This window comes from Numenius arquata, chromosome 11 (genome assembly GCF_964106895.1).
Source record: "Numenius arquata chromosome 11, bNumArq3.hap1.1, whole genome shotgun sequence".
Lineage (NCBI taxonomy): Eukaryota > Metazoa > Chordata > Aves > Charadriiformes > Scolopacidae > Numenius > Numenius arquata.
In genome coordinates, this window is record NC_133586.1 from 29,571,562 (window position 1) to 29,598,972 (window position 27,411).

The 27,411-nt window shown below is 39.5% G+C and overlaps 1 protein-coding gene across 3 annotated transcripts in view; it reads right to left on the reverse strand.

Annotated features, from left to right (window-relative positions):
• Positions 1-27,411, reverse strand: part of TENM2 (teneurin transmembrane protein 2) — a 520,319-nt gene that overhangs the window by 39,000 nt on the left and 453,908 nt on the right. For all 3 annotated transcript variants that reach the window (XM_074155640.1, XM_074155639.1, XM_074155638.1), the window contains 2 exons: positions 11,595-11,741; positions 473-683 (listed from right to left, as the gene is read on the reverse strand). In XM_074155640.1, coding sequence (XP_074011741.1) covers positions 473-683; positions 11,595-11,741 — 358 coding nt within the window. The remainder of the gene's footprint in view (positions 1-472; positions 684-11,594; positions 11,742-27,411) is intronic.

Here is a 27,411-nt window from a genome sequence, read left to right on the forward strand (position 1 = left end):
AAAACCTAGTCAGATATATTGATGATGCAAGTAAAGCAGTTTTATATAAGGAATAAATAATAATACCCCCTAAGTTAATGTATTTTTAAAATAATTTGTAATGTTATTCTACTGTTGAAACTTGTGTTAATGGCAGTAAATAAAATGCAATCTCTTTCTAACTGTAAACTAGTTTGCATTTTCACTGGTTTTAGATTGCAATCTTCATAAAAGATAAACCTCAGAAGCTCCTACTCAGTGGAAGGAACCTTCTTCTAGGTTATGTTAAAACGCTAATAAAACTTGGTGTTATAAAATAAAGGTGACATCATAAATCGCAACAGAGTGCCCTCAGTGGGAACGATGCCTGAGATGGAAACGCATGAAGCACCTGAAAGCAGCACCTCATGTTAAAACATGAATATCGTCTCTGAGAGAAATCTTCCTGCACAATGCAACTGCACAGATACAGCATCACATTTATAGCTGCTACCTGCTGTTGAAGGGATTTTCTCCTGGGATGATATGAGTGCTGTCCTTCCCCACTAAGAGCTTGATTCGATCATAGAATGACTTCACAGCTGGCGCACCGGCATGGCTCTGTTGTATGATGTCAAGAGGATCACGAGAACCCCGGCACAGCAGGCTGTTTTGACAAGTGGACTGGAGGCAGCAGTCTGGGTCCAGGCAGTCAACCAGGCCATCTGAAAGGTAAGAATCCCCAAGATTCAGCTGGCTGCACAGCGCTATCAAGCAATAATAGCTTGGATGTCTTAAGGCGCTGGGAAAAACGTTAATGTTTACTCTTCATAACATCTCTACGCCATAAAACTGGTAAGTGAACCAACAACGCAATGAGGATGAGACCTTCTCAAGTACACTGGTTAAACACCATTGCTGCTACAATTAATTGACACCAGCGTTAGACGAGAATCAATCCCAAAGAAACCTGTAAAGGGTTGAAATTAGGAAGAAGAACTAGCAGGAGTAGTACAGGATTTTTTGCTTACGTGTTCTATTTGTTTTGTTGTTTGGTTTTTGGGGGATTTTTTTGTGTTTGTTTTTTTAAATCTTTTCAACTGTTTGTTTTACAAAGTTTTTAGATTTCCTTGCTAGGCCATAAGAGTCTTGGGAATTATGCTGTTCAATTTCATTTGTTCCGCAGATAAAAGAGAAGGAGATGGTGGTGACAGAGTAAATTATCATTACCTAAGTAAAATAAAAATGACATTGTACCCATTTTGTCAATCAAGAGGGAAGTGCTGCTGGAACTCCCACCTCCCATAAATACCTGACTCAGAAGTTGTTCACTTGCTCAGATAAAGAAGGATTAGTCACAAAGCTGGTGGGCTTAGTCATCATATTACATACTAGGATGTCCACCAAGAATATTTCTTAAGAAGTATTTAAAAAAAAATAAAGAATTTAAACACCAGAAATTAAAATGGGATCCTCAGTGGGGAGACCGATCTGTATACTTGGATAAATCACAATTGATTATTTTTAGCACGTACAGTAACAGCTTCTAGCATCATCCCTTCCTTCGGTATCATCATTTAACTGAAATATGTTCTCTCAATGGAGTTTTACGGTGATTTAGAAATTAATAACCATTTACTTTAAAATATTATCATCTAACAATTCAGAAACATTTGTCCACTTACTCTGGCAAGAATCAGACATTCCTTCTGCAACGTACTTAGGTCTGTAGACTTTCAGAGACTCCTGAAGGCATATTAATCTGATCTTTGAATACAAATATAGCCAGGGCACATACAGAGTATCATACACAAGACGGAACATTCCAGTAGGTTAGTTGACAAAAATACCTTAGAGGAAGATCATGACTCATGTATTTTCAAGTTTTTCAAATGCAAACAGAACAGCATTACCCTAAAAAGTAATATTTGGAAAGACAACAGCAACAAAAGTAAAACCAACCCAAACCAAAACCTAAACCTATAGAAAGCCTTCTTATTTTACCATTAGGCTTGTATTTCCAACAGCTTGTGTGTGCCTGAAATGACTGTTTCTGATCGAAAACCAAAATTGCCAAGGTATGCTGACAATGTCTTATTCAGCCCTCTAAGGAAATTTAAGTTAGACAAACTACCTTGTTGGGAGAGCTATACATTACTTTAAGGTCAGTCCCCTGTTCACATTAAGAGCTCCATTGATCTTGAAATCCTTTCCAATGTGGTGGTAGGAATTTTCTTTTTTACTACATTCCATTTTTCACCCAGTTTACATAACCATTGTAAGGACACCTTTAGCTTCAGATTATAACTCAAGGCAGTTTTCCTATTAAGCTCTGAGAACTTTTCCTCAGCATTCTGCATTCTTTCTTGGTTTATGGCACCTCTACCACTATGAACATAAAGCTGCCCACTGCTTAGTCTGCTCAGTTCTTCCACTCCGACGACCACCAGCCAAGAGAATGCTATCAATATGTTAGAAATAACAGAAGCAAAACACAGGATATAAATTACTCCCTTTGACAAATTTACATTTACCTGTTCAAGCTGCATCATATTTTTGCTGTACCTGTTATTAGAGGTGAGCATATGTTACGTCTGTAATGACCTCATCATGCAGCAGATTATGGGATGCTGTGACCGAACGCTCCTGATGACACCACGAACTTTCAATCGGCATATCAATCCCTCAGCATCCTGTCAGTCATGCCAATCACATCTTTATGCTCGCAAGCCCTCTTGGATATAGTCTGACATTGCAATCTTCAGTAAATTACCCTGTCACTGCCAATCTCACCGTTCTCTCACAAACAATCAAGCAGGCAATCAAACCACTCTGAATTGCCAGTTCAGGACCTGGGAGGCTAGAAACATCTCCATTCAATACCTGGGAGAAACCTCTGTACGATTCCTTTCATGTAGGAAGGTTTTTATGCAGTTATGTGAATTCAGATTTGCACACTTCCAGATGCTTACAAGAATATTTAGGAAAGACAGGCATATACCGTAACATAAATACACACGATTCTCTTCTTTGCAACATTATTCCTTATAATATATGGCTATATTCCCCCATACTAATTTATTCCCAGATGGCAGGATTTGGGAGTCAGGATATTTTTACCTTATGCCAACTAGTTGATGCAGCTTGTTGCAGGGGCAGAACTGAGGTACGGATCTGTTCAGCACACACAGCCAGAACCCAGGCACTGCTGTCTGTGGTCAAAGGCTTATGCACCGCTATACTGCTTGTATTCAGAGTTGCATTGCTGCTATTATTTACCTTCTTGCTCTGAATTCTCTGACTCTATGTATGGAGCACTGATTACTGTCAGAATATATTTTTTTCTAGTTCATGTTTGCCTATCTGCTACCCGTACCTATTACCACAGAATGGCTGAGGCTGGCAGGGATCTCTGGAGGTCATCTGGTCAAACCCTCCTGCTCAAGCAAGGCTACCAAATGCCCAGGACCATGCCCAGCCAGCTTTTGACTATCTCCAAGGATGAAGACTCCACAACCTGCTCCAGTGCTCAGTCACCCTCATGATAAAAAAGTGTTTCCCAGCACACATTTGTGTCTGGGGTTGTTCCTCCCCAGGTGCAGGACCTTGCACTTCATGAGGTTTCTATCAGCCCATTCTCCAGCCATGTTGTACCATTACATATGAAGTGAATTGTTACAGAATCATTTAGTTGCATTAGACTCAGTTGATTAAAACAAGGGCTAGAAAAAACGTACCTTCTGTAGGAGAAAACTCTGCCATAAGCATGAATTTTAATTAGAATTCAGTACTTTGTTTTTTAATATATATTTCAGAACTTGTCGTCTTCCAGATTTCCTCAGGCACACTGAATTATTTATATGGTTAATTCAATGACAAAACCCTCACCATTATCTTCACCAAGATACTGCTGCGTTTCCTAGCATGCACATCTGAGTTTAAAGTGGCCAGTTCGCAGCTCTCTGAAACTCTGTATGCTAAAGCGAAGGGACGGTAGAGGGAGTTAAAGATAGTGCTGAACCTCCTCCAACACTCTGAGACCAAAAGAAGTCTTGACTTGGCCTGAACTGCAAAGAAAGAAATAGCAAATTTTGATCTGGTTTAAGCTGGCAGGATGGGATTAGTTCTCCATTGCTCTTTGTGGTTCTTCTGAATTCCCAATTCTTTTCAAAAACAAATCAAGTGACATGGTATTCCTCTTGAATACTTCATTTCTGCTAACGGACACACACATTTCTTGACTTTCTGTAAAGTGTTCCACAAGCTTTTTGGAAGACTTAACTATGCAGCAAAAAGAAAGTTATAAAGCATTTCATGTAAGCAAAATAATCTACTTGTGCACGCCATATTTTAAGATGGCTTTACTGTTGTTTTCCCCTGGAACATCATTACAAGGCGTAAAAATCACTCCATAGAAATAGTGATATGTTTTACTGCTAATGTATTTAGAACCTCTCATCATCAGTTTTCCTTCACCGCTGAATACATTTCTCATCACATTCAGGTGACCGGATTCCAGAATTGTGCTACACCTTTCTTTGGAACATTGACACTTGAGCTATTGGGTTTTTTTTTAAATTCCTACAATAAATTATCTTTAATTTCCACTCTTCTTCAAATATTTGCCAGTTGTGCTTCAGGTTCAATTCATGATGCACATTAGAACGAGTCAAATTTAACCTGACATCCAGGTGCTTGGGAAAATCCTTTCTGTACCCAGCAGGGGACAATTTTGTTTCCAAAACAAAACTTCTGAGCACATGCTCAGTAGAGGGCATCCTTACACTTCACTGGCTTCAGGAGCTGGTGACTTTCAGAGTGTAATTCCTGAAAATTTTTCTTTTTCCAATAAACATTTCAGACTGATGATTAAAATGGAGGCAGGGAGGCGGGGGGGAACAGCAGCTACTATGAGCCCTGAGGGCAAAAGGGCCTTTGATCACTCCAAGGGCAAATTAGTTAATTTATCATGATCCGATTTTAATTATGTGTAGTATTAATATACCCAAGGTGAAAGAATTAGAGATGCTCTATCAGATTATCAAAAGAGTAGGCCTTCTCTCTGCCAACACAGAAATATTTTAATTGAGCTCTAAAACTGCATGCAGAACTGTTGCCACAGCCAGGCTACTCCACAGCCCAGTACATCTTATTATCAGGAAGTTTTAGCTAATATTTAACCCAAATTTTCACTTTTGTAGGTTGATCTATTTACTGTTAGCTATATTGGCATACATTGCTCAAAATAATTCCTCAGAACTTTCGGGTGCTAACAAGAAAGGAGGTGCTTCTCGTCCTCTTCCAGCTCTATTCCTCAATTAGCAAACTGGAAAGCGTCTCCGTAAGCTGTCAGGATATCCATTACACCACTAGCTTTTATAACAAAACTGTGGGCACAACGGTATTTTCAGAACCATAAAGTTATCTTTCAGGAAAATCTGGACTGTAAATCCCAAATTGTGGTAAAGCAGAATAAAACTGACTTCTGTGTAAGCTGGGTGTGCCTATGAATACCTGGAAAAGCTCCCTAGTGAGGTTTTAAAGTACCCTGGAATATGCCAGCCCCACTTCACTTGCCCACTGAGGACCCTTGTGCTGCCCGGGGCTCTGGTAGACAGCAGAACCCTCATCTAAGAACACCAGCTGGAAGAAACTACTGGAGGTGTAGCTCCAGCTATGCACTGAGCGCATGGTGGTCCTTCACAACCTGTGAATACTGGTGGATTATTGATGCCCCAACTTCAAACCACACATCGCTTAGAGCAGAGATGACCACGGGGGCTCCGAGATGAAAACAATCTTAAAAAAAATAGGTTCATTTAGTTCTAGTGTGCACATGGATACCTACACTGCAACCGGTGGCTTTTTAAACCACAGAATTTGCAGTCACTGAATTTCTTGCTTTCGCTTCTCCACAGGTTATAAGAGCATGTTATTGTAGTAACACATCCCGGGAGGGACAGTGCAAGGATAAGCTGGCTAATGTGCATAAAGACGATTAGAGGCTGACATGAAGTTTTAGCAAAATCACACAGAAGCACACTCATTAGCTCTTGTCAAACTTACATAATGTCTGGTTTTGATACAGATTTTATACTCGAGCCTACATAACTCTGGCCCCCATCCACAATAGATTTCAACTACTCATTACATTTAATGTTCTAAAACCGACGATTGTACAGGCTCTCAGAAGATATTTTCTGCACCAAGAGTATTCTGGGTATTTATATTGAGAACTTTATAAAATCTTTTGTCTGTGCTGAATTAGAGACCCCTGCTGAGGCAATGCTTGTTGAGGCAAGCTAAATTACATGATTTGCTTTTGTGCTGTGAAATACTTGTATTATCTTAAATGTCACGAGCCTGATGCAGTATCAAGTCACAGGATTTGTAATTTTCTAAAAGCAATTTTTTTCTAAATGTTTATTGCAGGAAGACACTTTTCTTTCTATTTTCTTTCAGTCTAATTTCAGAGATGAGTTTTCTAAGACAACTCAAATAAACAGCCTTTCAATCAGTCAAGTGCACTGTCCTGACAGCGAACTTCTCTAGAAATGTATTTTTCTCATGTGTTGAAGAGAATTCATACTGGAGCAGATAGCTGGCTTTCTCTCGTTCATTATCTTTAATGTATTGTGCCAAACAGAACTACTGCCAACTGTATTTCTTGGTGGGGTTACAGCTATATAGTAACAAACTGAAGGGCAAAATTTGCCTTCTGAGATACGCACAACTCTCTTTGAAAAGCCAAGTGGAAATAAATTAAAATGTACTTTAAAAAGAATGTCCCACTTTGCATAACAAACAAGGAATTTCACATTCTATCTAGCTTAGTATTCTATACTGCTATATGTTGCTTCTTTTCCTTCCACACCCAACTACATTTTGAGGAGAAATGTGATCTGTGAAGTGATATAAGCAGTGACTGCATTTAAGCTTTTTTTTTAGCCTGCACGTACCTGCCCTCTCCCCTCCTGATCAATTCGGAAACAAATCAATCTAGGGAAATTTTGGTTATTTTCTGTTTTTCTCTCTCTGAGATGAAATCATTTACTGTCTTGTCAATAAAATTTATAAACGTGAGTAGAGTAAGTGTGAAAGGATGCAAAAGGTGGGAGAAGAGAGAAAGAGGGAAAAGTCTAGAAAGAGCAACCCCAGCGGGTAATACGGGACTCCTGACAGCACTGCTTCTGCAGAGGCCAGAGTTCTTACTTAAATCTCTCTCCCAAATTATCCCATTGAGTTCAGGGCAAAGGTCCCTCAAACATGAGCTCCTGGTATCAACTGCATCCAACTTCTAGTGAAACTATTCCGTAGAAAAGAAATATGATTTTTGGCTATGCATTACATTGTCCATTTTACTTGGAGGCACTGTAAGGTCTGGGGTGAAATCTAGTGAAAGATACACAATTTATGAAGACTGTTCCAAGATACTAAAAACATTTTTCAATTTAGGAACAAGCAAATTATTATATTTACTGTACAAAGATGGATATAACTGGCCACTGTAGTGATTTCCTTATGCAATATTGCAAAGGAAATATGAACTTATAAAGTAAAGTACCTTCTCTCACTCCTGAAAATATCATTTCTAATCCCTTAATTTCCTAAAATAAATCCATAGTGAATCAAATGAGTTATACATGTCTATTGGGGGGGATTATACATTGTAATCACAATTATAGGTCTTAAACCAAAGCTATTTCTAATCCCTCCAAAAGATGCCTAATAACTATTAGACTACTGAGGGACTGATTAAGGAAAGGGATTAGATTTAGAAGTGGCCACAGTGAGTAAATTATGTAATCCAAATAGGTTTTGGAAAACAGAAGCATTTTCCAATTAAAAAAGATCTTGAAAGTGAGTCAATGCCAGAAAACCATTACCGCTCAGTTAGGCTTCCTCCTTAAAAATAAATAAATAGATAGACAGATAAATAAACGGACAAACAAATAATTAAATAAGAGACTTCCAAGCTTTTTCAGCAAAGTAGCCACCCTAGACAGGTTCATAATGAAAACCCAGTTAAGCCCATATCTAGATTTGATGTGATGGTAAGGGCAAATACAGATGAATTTGCCAGTGCTGCCTTGGATCAGGCACAGCTCTACCTGAACAGCTCTAAGAGGAGAAAACAGCTCTGGACACACTCTTCTCTCTCTGCTCTGGAATCCTGTTTTATTTATGTGAGTAATACACATTGACATCTCATTTAAAATGAAGATTTGTAAGTCTCAACAAGACAGGGACACATCTGCCTCTTCTCGGAATAAACCAACTAAAGGGCATTAATCTAAAATTGAAAGAAAATATTAAGTATAAACTTTCATTTTTCTCTTTTTGAACTATGGTATGGAGTTTGTGTTGTGGCAGATAATAAGACAAAACAGGACAAATGGGAATCCCTTTGGAGTCCGTGGCAATGCTCTTCTTGACATCCATGAAATGAAGACTTGGCCCAAGGCCTTTGAATCTGATTGTGAGATAAAATTGCAGTAAGAATGGCTGAACAGTGAAGGAGCACCAAAATATGTTAAAACTGTGGCTGCATGAGGAACAATGGAAGACAGAAAATGATAGTTGCAGTTCAGTGACACACTGAAGCAACTCTATTTTAAAAACATGACTAGATGGAGGGAAAAGGAAGGAGGTTCAGCTGCCCAGATAAGGATCTCATTTAAGCAAAAAATTGTACTTTTAGCTACCCTACTGCCTCTTGAAAGAACAGCTTGTGTCTTCAGTACTACTCCAGAACTACATACTTATGTTAAGAGAGCAATGCTGTTAATAGAGCAGCAAATGAGTTCAACATTGCGCTGCAAATAAACTCAGTTAAATTCAAAAGAAAAGAGTGACTGGGAGGAGAGATGATTGCTTTAACTTTCAATAATCTTGCGTTTTATGTGAAACTTGAGGTTCTGGTAACTAGTTGAATCTTTAACATTGATTCCCATAGTACAGTTTTCAGCTTCGTCTAATGAGAAAACTTCATTTTACCTGTTCCTTTCTATACACAGTCACAATTGCATTAAGGTGCATCTGGAAGTACACAGCACACATCCCTTCTTTCCTCTCCATTCCTGCACACTCCTGTGCTCTCCCCTGTGTCAGCATTAATAAACCTACAGGTCAAAGGATGTGTTTCTGGCCAGATGTGCACTGAACCGGACACATAAAGAGTAGTGGAGCTTAAGGCAAAGGCAGAACTGCGCTTTAAGATACTGAGTATTAAGTGATCAATGTTATGTTCAGTTTTGAGTTTTGCTGTAGAGCTCTTTGACAAACTGACGGGAATGACAAGGGCTCTGTCCTTACAGGTCAGAGTACATTGGAAAGGACCCCATGCCATCTCAAAGAAATCTGAAACCCAAATATAATCAAGCAAACTGAAACAGCAAAAATAACACAGGCACGAGAGAGAGAAGAGTCTGTGGTGCCACAGAGCCTGTGGGTAACTCAGCCTGTGCCACCTGCACCAGGTACGAAACAGCATGGCTGAGTCTCAGGGGCTGGCTGTTGGGCTTTTCAGACAGACCTTGCAAGTACATGGAGAAACAGGGAGCAGAACAGGTGTTGAGTATCACCTCAGCTCCCGCATAGAAAAACCCCACAGAAACGTAATAAGGATGAGACTAGGAGAGAGTAATAATGATCCTTAGATGAAAGTACTGAGCTAAGGGTCAGGAGACAAGAGTTTCATTTCTGTCTTTATTGTAAAATCCCCATGTGGAAATGTATGGGTCAGATGGACTTTTCAGGTTGTTTAGACCTTGGGACAGGTGTAGATTTACCAACTACCTACACTCCCACAAGGAGCAATGGGCAGCAATCTCTCTGCCTTTGGAAAAATCCGACTTCAACCCGCAAGCATTGGGAACGTCTGAAGAGTTCTCCTCTTAGTCTTTCTTTTTCCTTCAGGTACAAATACGGTAAACCAGAAACCACGCGCCTGCATGGTAATGCTGAATAATACCATACGTCCGTTGTATGGTGTATTTATTCTATGTATTCTTTGACTTCAATGAACTTCCATGAAGTAAGTTTTAGAATTTTGCAATTTTAATTTGGGATGAACAGCTGACTGGTCTCACTAGTCATTTTTTCCCTGCTTGCCAGTCTGTATTACAAGTACAGAATATTGCCTTGGATAAGTAAGTAACCATCTTATTCCAGTATTTCTAATAATGTTTTCCAAACTCATGTCTTGTTTTGAGGAAAATCTGATGATACATCCATTTTAATTTTTTCCTTTTAATCTTAAAAGCCTGTAAAACTGCAAACCTGACCAATTCACCTTTTAGTTTCTTACACTGCATATTAACACAAGTTTAGTGGGTTTTTGTTGTATAGTTAAATGCCAACTAATGTAATTTGGCTGCTAGATTCTGCTCTTTACAATTCAGTAACAGCTATAAAGTAAGTTCCAGTTTTCTGAAACTGAATTAGCTCTATCTCTTTTAAAATATTTCTGTAAGCACTGATCACATGCGAAACCAAGGAATTAACAAAGAATTTATAAATTAAAACTAGTGGATTTGTCAGATGTGGTTAATATCATGTAATCAAATACACCTGTTCCTCAGTTTGGGACTTACAAATGATTTCTAGACCCTGAAATTTTATATAAAATTAAAGCACTGATTTTAACGACAATTTTAACCTAGAAGCAGCCTTTCAAATAAACCAAATGTTTCTTTGCAGTTTTAGGGAATACCATGAGTAAAACATTTATTAATCAGCAAACAACAGATGTGCTCTTTAGATTAATTATTGGCCAAAGAAAAGTGAACAAGTCTCTCAAGGAAGAAAGCTGTGTCTGATGTTTGATTTTTAATGAAGAGCAGAAGCACGCGAGAAAGGATCTACGTGACTTACTAAAGACTGCAATGAAAGGTATAAGAAAGCTACTTCAAATGAAGGAGGTACATTAAGCAATCTTATTTAGACGGCACAACTTGTCAGATCTGCTTTCAGCTCAGCATAGCCTATTACACTATGGAAGGTTCTATAAAATGGCATCAACAAAAGCCATTTTTGAAGGTAAACAGAACACAAATTCTGTATTTAATAGGGATATGCCTGATAAAGGAGCGAGAAAATTTAACGGGGATGTCAGAACCTTACCCTATATGACTGTTCCGTGCACCTTGCTCAGCCCTTTAAAGCCTGGCATGCGAACTGTGCAGTATGACAGCAAGCTACAGCCACTTACAGTTGTGTACGCGAGAGCATGACCCTGTCCTCTAGCAGAGAGCGGGAAAAATGTTGCTAAATACCCTGCTCAACCAGCCGCTGTGCTTGTGCACACAGGCACAGTAAGTTGTTTGGCAATTCGCATGCACCAAGAGCCCACAGGAAAAAGTTCTGGTCCACTGGGCCATGCTCTCCACCGCGGGCGTCAGTGGGATGTGGGGTGGGACCAAGCCTGCCTGTCCGCTCCCGACGCAGGCGTTGTGGGTCACCACATCCCTCCACGAGGCCACAGCTCGCTCAGTCTCATTTGTTTCAAAAGAAACGTAACACCACCACTTGACAACAATGACAGCCGAAGTCTTTCTGAAGGAAAATGACTCACGAAGAAAGCGTGTATAACCCTCTGTTCTTTAGGGACTGGGAATTGAAAGACTTATGCTCACCTCCCTCATTATCCTTGTTATCGGCACAGGCGGTTTCCATGGCAACGTTGCATCCAGGCCCCCTCCAGCCGGTCTGGCAGACACACTGCCAGCTGTTCTGACCCAGCGTGCATCTCCCGTTGCCATTGCACAAATCAGGGCAGCCATCTGGTTGAAGAAACGGAGAAGGTAAGTACAAGCCACGCTCATTCACACCACCACTCAGACTCCTGACAGTATTACTGTGCAGACAAAAAGGCTCGTTCCTGCTGGTGGGACAAACGCTCTCCTGGCCCAGAGCCACAGCCCTGGGGTGGAGAAGGAGGGTAAAGAAAGGGGATGCCTCAGAGAAACAGGGATTTAACTCAAGCCAAAAGAGGAGGAGTCCTACCATCAGCCATAGTGTGTTTTAAAAACACTGTAAAGGTTCAGATCGTGAGTTAAAAGGCAGTAGACAAAACTAACAGTCTGCTGACAGAAGATTGCAGCCTCTTATGTTTCCCCCTCTGTGTGTGTGCATACACCTATATGAAGGAGAATCTCTTCTGCAACAAGCATGTCAATGTTCAGGGTGCCTTTTACAGTGTGCTCTGTGTAACTCTCTGGAGCTTCTCTAAACACGAACTTTCTATAAATAGTTTTAAAAGACCTACTTATTTAACACTAAGTTTTTATATTATGATGTAGCATATCATGCTTTCTGAAAGATATGTTAGAAGAGATAACCCACAGAAGATGTATGATTTGAATTGACTATAGATATGATGTGACTTATTGTATAGCAAGAGCTGAATTAGGAACAAAAAATACTAATTTTCTAAGGTACTTGTGTGTTCTAAGAAAATGTCTATAGGTAACAGAAGAACACCACTGCTTTCTCCTGAAACTAAACGAGTCCCAGAAGGCAGTATTGTATCTCACTGAATATTCATTAGGAAAAAAGGTAAGAAAACCAAATTCCATCCTGTGAGGTGCTTGAAGCCTTGGCATATACAATCAAATCCATCAACATCCAATCCACACAAGCGTGTGTATTTTTCTGTGGAGGTGACAGATAATTTGAGAGTCCTGCAAGCAGACCTCTCATAGCAACTTTTCATTAGTCTGAGCAGGAGGAGAAAGCTGTGTTGCCATACTGCCAGTAGATGTTGGATCCCAATTTTTCACGAGCTCTCTCATTCGGGTTGGAAATACAGCCTAATGCTGCCACCTCTACAATCACCAGAGAAGATGGAATAATTAATCTCATTGCTGTTGGTCTTGGGCAGAAAATTTAATTTCCAAACAGCTCACAAAGCTTCATACACTCTCATTTTTCCCTCTACCAGCAGTGATGGGTCACCATCAGCATCAAGATCTGCAGGGAACTGCTGCAGCCCTTTCAGGTCTCAATGACTTGCTGGGTTAGTCCTTTGCATTTGCCACCGTGAGCCCAAGCTGTGACTATTAATTAAGTACTCCACTCCCTCCCCCAGGCATTTTAAGAGCACCAAGAAACTAATGGGCACCCCACCAGAGTGTGGATACTCTTTTCACCAGCTGTAAGTGAGGAAGGCAGCAGTGAGAAATACCCTGAAAGCAAATAAACATGTTTTTCTTGCCTGAGCAGCATCACTTCAGATGTGCAGGACTGGAGAAAGACTAAGATGACAGTAAGTTGCCTTTGTGCCTCTTGGCCTCTGCAGGTGACTGAGAATAGGAGGAACTGCCAAACTAGCACAGCTTTCATACTCGTGCTGAAAGGTTGAACAACCTTCCAGAAACCCCTAATTTAGGCTGCCTGTGTGTTCCTATAAACCTGGTCAGAAAGCCACAGCTCTCAGTTTGTGTCTCTTCCTACCCCTCCCAGCTGCCTTTACTGTGGCCAGGTGATGCTAGAGAGAAGTTCCTCTGACCCCGCACTGGTTTTCACACTGCTGCGGGAGCTCCCCGTGCCGAAAAGCAAGCTGCCTTGTGTATCCCTGCTACTCACACAACTAGTATCACAATACATAAGCATTCACTTTTACTTTTTCTCATCGGGTTGTTACCTGATACATTCATAGTGATTAATTAAATTTTAATAGGACTAAGTAGACCACAGCCTCATTAATTTTCAAGGCAATTCTGAAAGTTTCCTTAACTATTTTTTTTGAGAAAATGAATGCTGGGCTTATGGAAGGTGCTGGACCAAGACCTCTGAGACCTCTGCTGTCCCACAGAAAATGTTCTTTATAGATAACAGCAACCAAAGTTTCTGTGCATTGTCCTACCAAGGTGCCTGAACCTTCGTAATTTCTAGCACTGGTAGAGCAGCTTGGTCTCTGTGGAGTAAGACACCAGACCTCTGTCAACAAGGCCAAGACCGCTCAGTTTACACAGAAAGCTATCAGCAGATAGAAAAAGTCCTAGAAGTTTTATTTCAATGCTGTTCTGTAGTAAAAAATTACAGTGCCTCTTTCATGTAAATGTAAGGTTATTTTTGCATTACACATCTTAGCTATAAAAAATTGCACTTACTTTGCAGCACACGTAATGTATTTTCAAGGCATTTATTTTATCTCTCTCATTTGTCAGGTTGTTTGACTGACCAAAATGATAATGCTTGAGGGGAGGCATCGTACTGTATGACAAATTATTTGTTTTAAATGAAAAACAAATAGCAATTGTGAATATACACACACTGTTGGCTTTATACTGAGGCACTGAAGAGAATTAAATCACCAAAGCAGTTTGGTTTGCAGCATATGAGCAAGATGAAAACATGAACCGTGGGAAGCTAGCAAAATCTCTGAGAAGTTTTACGTGCAGCTGGGGATTAATGGACATGACTTTTCTTTTAGCTTAACGAGAGAAGCAAGCATCCCTGCTACAGACATGATGTTGCTAGGAAACACTATGCTACCTCTACAGAGTTTATTTAACTGTGGCCTTCCAAAGACAGACCTCAAGTTTCAATAAACTAAATACCAGAAGGAAGGGAAAAAACCAGCAGTAGACAATAAGATTTAAGTGCTTTGACAATAACGTCTTCCTTAAAAGACGTATTAAATTAATGATGTATTAACTTCCAAAACAGCTTTAGGTAGGGACAACTATTTAGATATTTTGCATGGTTATGTGTGTTTCTGTACATGCGTGTGTGCATATACGCATTTTTGTTTATCTTCAAGGAAATATTTACATAGCATTATAGTCTATAGTTCTAACAGCCTGTTGACCAACTAGACTACAGAGCTCCATAATGATCTATTAGTAACAAGTTTTCTTCTACAAAAGTTTATATTTAGGCAGTGCACTGAATATCTCTATGTAAATCTTCCTACATGTGCACAGTGATTAGTACAGATGAAGATCCTCTGCACACAAAGCATTTCCACATGGCTAAGGGGCTTTCATGCACTTCATCGGGTTTTGATAGTGGGCAAGGTCACATAGTGCCTAACCGAGGAGCCCTCAGAGCCTCAGCAAGCCCTCGGTGCCCACAGCTGGCCATGTGCTCTTTGCAGGAAACGCACACTGCACAAAGCACATCCTGACACTCAGTGCTTTGTTAAAGCTTGCTTTCATTCTGCAGTCCTAGCTCACACCAAGCAGCCCGTTACCTCCTGGCTGTCCTAGGAATTCACTCACAGAGTAAGGCAGTCAAAGAGAGAGGTAGTCACAGAGGGAAGGGCTATCAACATCTAACCCTGAGAAGTAATCCACCATGGTATGGAGCTCTCAGTCACAGCACAGAAAAGGGCCCTTCGTGCTCAGCAGACAGGCTGCTATTCCTGGTGTGAAGAGAAATTCTACTCATCTTTTCCACTACAGTATGCTTAATGGAAAATGTCAAAAAGCTAGGTTAAAAAAGAAGAAAGCGCTTGTTTAAAGAGCTAGATTGACAACCTATTTATTCACAGAACAGGCAGAGTATGGGCAACAGCAGTTCAAATGTCTCACACTTTTCTAGCAATGTCTCTGCACGGGCTGCTGCTGCTGGAGATGAAACACCAATGCAGCCTCCCTTCTCCTGCAGTCTCCAACTTGCCCCTGGGACTGCTTACTGGGAGCTTGAACACAGGTACATATGCATTTACAATTAAAACAGCAAGAAGGATTTCAGTACTTTTTGCAATGTAGCATCAGGAATCTGTGACTAACATTGTGAGGGACCATCAGAGTAAAAGAAGGTTTCAAAATCAAAATACTGAAATCCATTCCTCTCCATGCGACAGACAGATAAAACACCCAGCATTCATGTAAAGCAAATGTTGGAAAGCAGTGGTAAAGAAAAAGGAGAAAATAAAAGCATTATAACTCTGGATCTAACAGGGAATGATGTAAACTGGTGTTTTGTACATATGAGATCCAAAAACCCTCTTCAGCATTCTCACCGAACAGAACAATCTCTATAATCTTGCAGTTCTCCAACACTAGGGCTAGTATTTAATGCCTGAATTTATTTCCTCTCTTAGTTTTTTTTCCAGCTACTCAACTAAATTGGAGTAACAAATTCAAATGGACAAATTCATTAATGGACTTGATGGTGTTTCTTGCTTCTCTTTGTTCGAACAGGCTGTTACGTTCTTAACTTGCATATAGCTTAAAAAGCCCATTTCTTGGCAAGTTAGTATCATACCACATCTACAGCGGTAAGTAGCTTAAGAAATCTGATAGAACCTCTCACCAATCACGACAACTTTAAGACAACTCTACAATTTGGTAAGCAGAGATTCAGCATATTTATCTGTTTCAGTGCGCGGGGACACTTGCCTCCCATATACCTACACAGTTTCTCAGTAGTTGAAAGCCCTTCACTTACACTTCCTCAGCTTGTCCTTTCTGGCTCATTGCAGCTCATGACAGCTCATTGCAATGAAAGGAACTCTGGTGATACGTAGTGCAAATGAATACTCAGTAACAACATGAGAAGACTGTGGCTTAATAAAAAAAAAAATATTGTGATATCTTTGCCATAAAATAGTTGAGGTTACTTCTACTAGGAATTAATTAGATTTCTTTCCCTTAAGTGCGCCTGTTACTAAGAGGAAGAGAAGCTACCATGGACGCCAAGTAAATAATGTAGTACCAGAAGAACAGAACACTATTTAAGAAAACACTATGAGAAATGAGAACACATCTATATGAAAAGGAGTATTTAGTCAACTACTACTATATATATACAATTATTGCATTCATCTTATTTAACATTATTAATATTAATGGCAAAAGGAGATCAAAAAGGTTCGAGATCATTGGTCAGACATATTAGGAAGAGAAAGCTCCTGTCTGAAAGCCCTTATAATCCAAACAACAAAACGAGCTTAAAATACTAGATTTTGTTACTTGTTTGTAGAGCTCCACATTGCCACAGTCCATGATGGGACCTAGAATATGCTACAACAATACAAATCAAAGTGCTTTTAATAACAATAGCAGGAAAATAAATAGCGAGTCTAGGAAACAAACATTGCTGTTACCAAGGTCATTGTGAGCAAAATTAATTCTACTGCTCCCTCCAGGCCTATGTGAGCTTTATCTATTTCTATACTTTCATATATTCAAAACTTATGAGAGATTTATGAAAAGCTGAATTCAACAAGAAAGTCTGCAGAATCATTATGAATAGTAAACAAAATCAATATGGACAGTGTTTGTTTCTAAGAAAGTGATAGTGCTGCATATATTTACGAGAGAACACTCAAAGGTTTTATCTACAATGAAATTATTCCAAGACTAAACTGTAAGGTGATTAATTCATTTTTGAACTCAGAAAATTAATTTCCAGTATCCAGGCAGTATATCAAACATTCTAATCCCATTTTGGGTAAATTCTGCACAGAGTTCCTTTTCATTCCACTGATACTAACGAACTCCAGGTATACAAATACATACGTACCCAGCTACCGAGGTATACATAAATTTTCCTTTGCATAAACTACTCTAAAACTACAAAACAAACATTTTAAGTAAATCAAAATACACACTGTCCAATTAATTTGTGGTTTCAGTCTAAACCTTAATAATCATCAGAATTCCCACTTATGGTGGGGCCAGACATTCTGGAAAGGAAGGAAGGGAAAGGACAGCCAGGAGAAGAAAAGTTAAGAGAAATCTTGTTCTTTTCAAAGTTTTCAGACTTTGAGGGAATATGTAACCTCTTAGTACAATTAAAGGAAAAAGGGGAATAGGAGGGATGGAGGGGAAAAAAGTAAAATCTCTCTAGGTGATATCTCGTAACCACTTAGAGAAGCAGACAATGTTTTTAGCCTCTACTCGGTTTCTGTATGGAAAATTAGATGTAAATCAAGAGATTACATCTTCTGAGTCCTTCTGATCCAAAGCTTTCTATCAGCCATATATCCCCCAAACTCCTCTAAACAATATCTTCAAGCAGACAGAATGGGTTCCAGCCCCTCTCTCCATTTAGTGCACACGTAGTATCTCTTGTTTATCTTTCTGCCTAACCCCATTTGACACATCCTTATCCAAAGCGCGTTGGCAGTCAGTGGAGTCTTTCCATTTACTTGAGCTGACACTGGACCAGGTGGTCCTATGGGTGAAGACGCCCCACAGTAAAGAGTATGTTGTACAGCGCAGTGTTTTCTAGCTCACAGGATACACATGAGTTTCAAGGGGAACATTTAAATTACATTTAAACCTTTCTCTTCTCATTACAGCTGTTAACTACAGAACTGCAGCAAATAGAAGTAGTCTGGGATATGACGGTACCTAAAGAATATAGAGAAATGACATAAAAGCAGTAATGATAATAGCCTGTTTAATTTGGATTTTAGAGGATAATCACTGTTTTCATATTTTCTGTTCATTCCTTCAGTGAGCTGCTGGTATGCCTACGGCTATCTAACAAATAATAAATGAGGTACACAGAACAAGGTACCTAGCAACACTGGAAATAAAATTACGCTTTTTATTTGCTATTGTTATTTTTTAATCCTTCAATTCCAAAGCCTGAAGGGCTTAGTTAAAGCCAAAGAAAGGGCATACAAATAAAAAAGATACATAGTATTACAGTAGGCACACACAAATTATTTTCTATAGAGTAATATTTCAACTAAAATAAACTCAAACCCAAAACACGTAACTAAACCAATGTCACTGCCATATAGTATTGGCTGAGTGACAGGTGAGGTCCCTTTGAGTGAGTCTGGGCAGTCCCAGGACAGGCTGGAGAGCCACCCAGAAGCACTAGCTCAGGTCTTCAAAGCGAGATAGTCACACAGATTGACAAATTGTTAAGAATTAACCCAGCCTTTCAGTGCAATAAAAAGTCTGATTTCACTGCTCAAGTATCACAGCAGTGCTGCTTGCGGTTCCAGAGAGTGCTCCCACAGAGCAGGAGCTTCTCCGAGGCACTGAAGCATTTGTCTCCATGATGCTCTGGCTGGCTTCCTTGCTGCCTTTTTTTTTTCTTTGTTATTTTTTAGAGAAAACATTTGTAAAAATGTTTTAGATACCCTAAATATTTCTTTTTAGCTAGATATCAAACAAAAGAATGTATGGAATAAATAATAACTTGCAGTTGTGTCGAGGGAGATGAATACAGGCCCGAGTTAAAACTAAAGAATGGGCCAGCTACAATTTTATTTATTGAACAGGCTAAAAAAAATGGGAAGGCTGAGAAGTAAGTTTCAAGAATCCAGAATCCTGATTTTCTGCACTCCAATACTTTCTGTGCAGGCAGACAATTATGAATGTTAAGTAAGGGTCCTTAAATTGCCTGGGATATGTAAGCCATAACAGAATTTCCTTCTAAATTTTATTTACTATATATCTATGCAATTTCTGTCTTTCCCATTTCAACGTAGGAACTCAGAGAATATCTTTCCAAACAAAATAGGAAAATGTGAGAAAAACATGTGTGACTGTTTAGAAGAAGAGAAGAAAACCTCACACAAAGGGGAACTGCTGGTATTAAAAAGGAAGTATTAAGAAAAGTCACTTGCATCTTTCTGAATTAAAAAAAAAATATTTAAAAAAGATACAGACACACACATGCACAAAAAACAACCACCAAAACCCAGAGGAAAGCTCATGTTGCAATATAGGTCACAAAAATTTAAGATTGAAAATGCCCCCATGGGTGTCAGAGCATCACGCCTTGTTAACAAGGGATTGTTCCATTCTATCCAACTTCATTTTAAGCGACTCAAGCTCCTGGGCTCCCATTACTTTCTTGGAGAGGGACACCATCGAGGTCTCCCCCTTGTGCACAACCAACAGAGTTCTCTAACTATCACCAGCTGTTGGTGTGACCCCCCCTTCAAGCTGCCAACAGCTGGACAGGGAAAGAGGGTGACAGTTTGTGCTATACTGTCCTGAGACTTGAAACCAAACAGATCAATAATCAAAAAATCCATGTCCGCTCAGAAGGTTCAGTATACACAAAGAGCTTCAGCTGAGCCCAAGAATTCAGGTTATTTTTATATATATTTAAGAGTTTCAAGAAGGAAAGGAGACTGCATCAATGGGAAGTTCAGACTGAGAAGGTTCTGCAATGCTAAGAGACCAAGTGCTCTGCTGTAGCCAAGAGGCCAGATCCAGTCCTGCCAACATGGGATGTCCATAGGATCCTGTCTCCGCACAGCTCCTCCAACATCCGCAGGCTGCAGGCAGGGGTAAGGGATGGAACGAGTGCGGTACGCAGGCCGTGTGCTGTCTGCATCCCCCTGATATTGCTAACCTTAACACAGAACCCCAACGTCACATCCTGCATAGAACCTAACTCTGTGCACAGTGGCTTCATCAAGGATCAGGTGATGATCGGTTCAGATGTGTACCAGCATAAGCAAAATAGTTGTATGGAACATATGGACATAAGTAAAGACACCGCTGCAGCCCAAAAGCTGCAGTGCCTACATGGTTTCCTCTTTAGGCTAAGCAGATTATTTGCTGAGATTTTTGAGCAAGAGCTAAAATTGGACCCCAGCAGCACATTCAAGTTACACAGTGTATTCTTTTCAAACAAGACTCATATTCAACTCATATTCATATACCCAATAAAAAGATACATAAAAGATGCAGTAAAATTTGTATTTAAGATAGCTGGTTCTTTCAAATTAATCCTACTGTGACAAAATCCATTTAGAATATAATTCCGGGTGAAATTGCATTCATAAAACCAGTACCACAACCATAATCTTTTATTGTATTAATGTTTCTGATATGGGATACAAGGACTGGCATCATGCTTTGTAATATGTAATATCGTTTCTGAGAAAGAAGCATTCTCAAGCTGGATTTACCACAAAATAACGTCTATATAAATAGTTTAGTGGCAGTGTAATGATAACGTGACCTATCAGACAGGATGTGTAAATTCAGTCAATTGAAGAGTAACAAGCAAAACACTGACCTCATAGTTAAAAGAATATATAACCTAATTAAAATGTAATAACTAAAATCCCTACGTTAATGACAGTGCTATGGCAGGGAGTTTCAGTCATTCGTTCATAAAAATTAGGATTCACACAGCAATTGCTACTCAATCTCCTTGCACACAAAGCAATTGGCTTTATTATTTGAAATATGTGGCAGTTGCAGCTTTTCAAAAATATGCATTCAAACTTTTTTGAATAAATGTTTTGGTAAACTGTTGGTATATTTTTAGATATACTTATTTACTAGAAAGCTTCAAGAGCATGCTCTAGTGCCCGAGGTTGTGGGTGGATGTGGTGTGTGGTTGTGGGTGTTTGTTTTGTTTTGTTTTTGGTGTTGGGGCTTTTTTGGGTTTGTGTTTTGTTTTGGGTTTTTTTTTTTGGCTTTTTTTTTTTTTTGTTGGTTGGACTCGATGACCTCAAAGGTCCCTTCCAACCAAGAAGATCCTGTGATTCTGTGAAGAATCTCATACACACTGATGCACGAAGATGTGTCACATTTCCATACTCCTTACCCATTCTACCTTCTTTGTGTCACAGAGACAGACAAAGAGGAAAAAATACAATGTAATTTTTATGTCAAGTGATATCTCTATCTGTCAAAAGGATATTTGATATCGTGCTGTCAAATCCCAGACATTAGATTTCAAAAGCTCGGTTTCATTTGGCTAACTGAAATTTATAAAATTCAAAAGAAATTACCTACTTTTCCCCTGTTTCACTCCGAAAACAAGACAAAGCCCTAATTTTACAATTGTTAACAGCTAGGACTATGTAGGAACTCAGAATCATACCCAACTTACTGAAGTACCTGTAGTTTCTATTGTGACTTCGGAGGAAAGCATGAAGTCACGTGATGGTAAAGATTTTTCTAGTTTCACATTCCTCTGCAGTTTTCATACAGAGCCCAGACAACAATGGGTGCTGCTGCTGCTCCCTCCCACGGCCCCAGGCAGGCTCAGCTTGCCGGTGGAGATGGCACGGTGCCGTGCTTAGCCAAGGTTGAACCCACTTTAATGATGTTGAGAATGCAGCCTGTATAAACTAGAGGCAAGCCCTATCCTTCACCTGTTCAGATATGAACTTCTAAAATCCCACAAGATGGGATTTTAGTACACATCAAGATGCCACAAAGGTAGGCCCCAATTTCAAATATTTCCAATTTAAGACCCTGCTGATATAAAAAGCCCAAGATCAGGATTGAAAAGGGCAGGATCGCTTTGTCCGGTTGTGCAGGGTACTCCCAGACCTCTCGTGTGATTGACCGCCCTCCAGTGAGGCAGATGTACTTTCCCTCTATGAATGCCCCGATGGGCCAGCAGTGGAGACTACGCTGTCACTGGCTAGCTTTTCTCAAGACATAAATGCCACCCAGCATTTCTCCAACTTTAAAAGAAAATCGCAGTCAGTAGCTTTACTGTTAAGAAAATATTTTTAAGCAACAGTACTTGTTGCAACAAAGTTTCAGTGCAGAGACAGCGAAGGTAAATGCCAAAACAAGTGAAATCAGACATTTTTGGCAAGCTAATGTATAGGTACATTAAATATAACCACATTAAAGTCACTCTTTAGGACTTACATAGACCTAAAACTATCCTACAAACGGGATATCTGTAATTAAGTGTGAAGCACTGTCCTCTGCTGTGCTCACACATTTACATCTGAATTTAGATCTCTAAATCAGATTTGGTAACAAAATGATTTCTAGCATTCTGCAAACAACAACGGCCTAACACAAAATGGTAACAAGGCAAACTTTTGAACTCTGGTCTCTTCAGAAACAATGCAGAGACAGAACCAGGGAGAAGGAGGAAGCCACCAACAGGTACGCTGTGCAGAACGTGAGAACTGACACTACAAGCCAAGGCCTCGGCCCTGTCAAACACAGGGTATATTGCAAATACTGAAAAGTTTATCTGTCTGAGAAAAACTGAGATGAATGTAAAACTAAGCGTTAAATCTGAAGTAGCTAGACTTCTTGGGATCACATCCTTCCTCATTGACCAGACTGACTCTTGATCCTTCTCAGTTGTATCAGTAGAAGGCCAGGACACAAGCTGGTCCACGTTGGCAAAATTCAGCCAAATTAAACCGAATTACAGGGATTTCAATCAGCTCCTGTACAGCCTCAAGGCTCATGGCGGTTTGCTGTGCCTGGGCCCTTCATGTAATAGATAAAATTAACATAATGGTTATTCCTTAGGAAAGCATGCCTTTTCTCTGGTTTCTATGTGTTAACTGACTACCATGGTGAAACCCCTTGGATTATTAAACCACTGCTGGTGATTTTACAGCCCTTCCTCCCTCCTGAAAGGGTCCCGGATAACCAGCGCTTTTCCTGTCTGAAAGGCAATGAATCACTTAGAAACGGAGATACCAAAGAAGCCTGACCATTCCAAAGAAGCAACCCTTGGAGCCAAATACCACCAGCACCAAATTTTCCTTTCCCAAACATTTTTAGAAAGTCCTACTAAAACTGAACTAACATTCTAGACCTAATGCAATTTCTGATTTTCAGGGAAGAGACAGTTCTGAGTTCAGTCATTAACTTCAGAATACTCTTACTCACTTCACAAACCCTCCAGGCAGGGCACGCAGGACCTGTGCTGTCAGCCCCTTCTGAGGGGAGGTTGGACTCCATTTCCCACCCCCTCACAGGCCATTCCCCAATACAACATACACCGGCACAGCCAAATTCAGCTAAGCGAATTCTGAAACATTTCTTCTTAACAAGAACAGGTACATCAAATACTATTTTAATTCTATCACCAATGGCTTACTGAAGAAATTCAAAATAATTTTCACGGCCTTATTTCTTATCTAGGAGGCTCAGGATATTTAAGGGACTGCCCAAGATAGAGGGATGGAAACTGGGGCCAAGAGCTGTGCTAAACTGACAAAAGCTCCTCTAATCTGCGTAGGAGGCGGAGATTTTAAGAAGCTAGTTCAAGACTGCGGAATTAATTCCTTCACTCTATAAATAAGAACTTACATATATACTTAAAAAAAATAAATCACATATTATCCACTTTCGCTCCAAATACAAATTGCATTTCTTTGACCATAACTCCTTTAACATACAAGTAGCTTTACAAAGCAGAGGAATTTAAGTCAACCAAAATGCTCTAGTAACCGGAGCCAGCATTTACAGTAACCAAACAGAACTGTTTCCCTTATGCCAGTACTACTTAACAGTAGTTTACACTGGTATTCCTAATCCTATTTGAATGGAGAGATGTGCGGGAATGGGATTTGTGCACACACATGCATAGCCAAGTAGGGCACTGTAGTGAGAACAAGCAGACATTCTATACTTACATTGCTCAATATGCTGTAGAAGATGCTCAGCTTGGGCGCCGAGTGGTGAGCAATAGCCCATCCAACGTACAATCAATAGGGTTTTAGGAAGTTTGCCTTAAAAGCTATGGGCTGAATCCAATGCCTGACCTCATACTAACCCTGCTTTGAGGAGGAGGTTGGACAAGATGACCTCCTGACATCCCCTCCAACCTGAAGGATCCATGAGCCCTTCAGTTTTAGAGATTTATAATTCATAATTCTCAGGGCAGGGAATCCCAGTTTTCCCAGGCATTATTACAAAATAATTACTTGTTACTCATCAGATATTTATGTCTGCATAGAATTTATAATTTTGCAATTAACTTTCAGCTGTGCAAATGCAGATCCTCTATAAGTGTGCAGGTTATCTCTATCAGAAGAATAAATATGAGCCTTAACATAAGTACGCATTTTCCTCCATTACTGCGTAACAGCTTAGTATGTTCTATGAGCAAATATCCCTTAATTTGGTACAGAACTTTGCAACCCTTTCAGGATGAAAAGTGCTATATAGACAGATGTATTATAGTTTGCAGCTGATCTTCTTAAAGTATTAATTACATGGATTACATGACTGCACATGGTATGGCTTCAGACTAGAGAGTCCAAACACTTCAGCTATCCCAAAGGAAAACCAAAAGCAAGCGCTGAAGAAAAAAAAAAAAAGTTTTTAAAAAGTATAGTGGGATAGTGTGGAATGAAAAAAGATTTAGTAACATAAACTAATTGCTTCTCATACCCCTTCTGGCTTCCAGGAATCCTAACTCTTCATGACAGTAAAATACGATTCTGAAGTGACAAAAAATAATGGATATTTGTGTAATAAAATAAATATATCTCACAGGTTTGTTAGTGCTAGAATTTACGGAGTTTAAATATATACAAATATAAAGGATGAAATAATGCCCACAACATAGCAGCAGTACTCTGCCACATAGGCAACATACGTGAAACAAATTAAGATACATAAACAATGCATTCTGAGTTCTGTGAGTATTTGTGTATGCTGAGTTGTTTGGCAGATATAGGATAGAAGATGAATATTTTACTACATAAAATATATTTTATAAACACGCCTTTAATTCTAGAGTGCTATGCATCCATTCTGCATCCCTTTTCACCATACATAAGCCTCATGAATATCATGCAATTTTCCAATTTCTGTATCTATCAACTGCACAAATAAATAATAAAAGCTACAGAAATAAGAATGTTGTTTTCACAAACTGTTTTTAATCCTGCATGCACAGACAAAGCATAGGATAGCTCTCTTTTTGTTCCTTCTCTAAGTAGTGAAGGGGAAAAACTCATAATCCTTCAAACTTAGCCAGTTCCCTTGATATTTAAATCCTAAATAAATCTGGGAAACTGATTTTGATCTACTAGGGAGGTGATCTTCACCATTTCACCCCCAAGAAAGCCAAGAGTGCTTAATCTGCACTTGGAATAAATCTGAAAGAGAAAAGACTCTTTAAGCTCTGCTCGCTTTACATTAAAAACATTTACTATCTGGTAAGGGATAGCTCTGCTCCTCCCCTAGCCTCGCTAGAAGTGACAACTCTCTGCAACAAATACTTAAGTCTTTCTGCTTATAGACACAGTATTTCTTTTCCATTCCTCACCTGAAGCCATCAGAAGCACAAACCAGGCTTTTAACTTGGTTGCCTGACGTCTATATTTGACAGTTTTTAAGCCCGGCTGGGCCAGGCGGGATGTTATTAGTTATACTGGGACTGCTTGCTAGGAGCACTGCTCTCAGGAGGAGACGCACAGTATCTAAGAGAGTTGGAGGCGCAGGCAAGAAATCTAGAGATGGCTCCACCTTGGCTTCAATACAATTGTATGATCAATACATGGGATCAAGCCACTTTAGTCACTGATTCATGTCAGGTGAAAAGGTATCATCATGATATTTACTTCAGTTTTAAAAAAAAAAAAACAGAACCAAAACCAGAAAAGCTGACTTAACAGTATTAAAAACAAAGACCAGTCAAAAGGTCAGCCAATTACCAATAACAAAAAAAACCAAAAACAAAACCCCCCCACACAACAGTAACAAAAATCTGTGCATGGGACATCTAAAGCACAATTTGCTACAGTTTTGTGCAATTTGCTTTTTCTTTCCAACACTGAAAACATGACGTGAGTAGCTAATGGTATCTCCAAACATACCAAATAGATGTCAAGGAAATTTTACTTTTCTGTTTTCTATCCAGGTGATTAATTAGCATTATTTACCCTCAGTGTTCAAATAAAATTACAGCTTTGGTTCCTGTACTCTCTCTGTTTCCCATAATTTTAATTGGGTATAGTATATTGTTTTCATTTCTTATCCATAGTTAACTGTTACTATATTCCAAGGAAGGTTAGAAACACATATTAATTAGGCTCTCCTTTAGACAATAACTATTTGTTCAAAGCTGTGGAACCAAGCAGTATATAGCAGCCTTTTCCACCAGCCAGCAACATTTCCTCAGTTCAGAGCCGAGAGTGAGAAGTACTGCCCCAACAGCCCCAACACAAACTGCAGAGGGCTTCCATAATGCTCCACTCTATATTCCCTGAGTCGCCAACAAAAGAACGCCTTCCACCATCAAAATGTCAGCTGAAGGTCTCTCACCTGAGGATTGATGCAGTTTGACTCTATTGAGTTTATGAGATCTCCACGGGTCTTAATCAAGGTAAGTGAACTCTGGAATGGCTTTGGGTTTCAGAGTAAATACGTAGGTGGGAATACATTTAATCAGGCATAGTGCATATCCAATTTACTGTAATAACTTCTGTAAGTGGTTAGGAAGTTTTTGCAAAAATCCTTCTTAACTGGATATTGCTCACTGGAAAGACTATCCGGCAGTTTAATGACATCGCCTTTCTCCTCAAAGTAGAAACCAGTAAACTGAAGACATTTAAGTGCATTTTCCAGCATGCACACCTGCTTCTCATTCTGAGTGAAACAACTTACTAATTTGAATTATTTCCTAAGCTGGAATGAAGCTACCTAATTCAAGTAAGGATCAGTAGCAGCAGCCCTGTGAAACATTATCTTTAATAAGCCTGTAATTTTTAGTCACAGGACCAAAAAAAACCAGCAGCAGCACTGAAAAGAATAGACATCTTCCTTTTCCCTTCACTGTCAT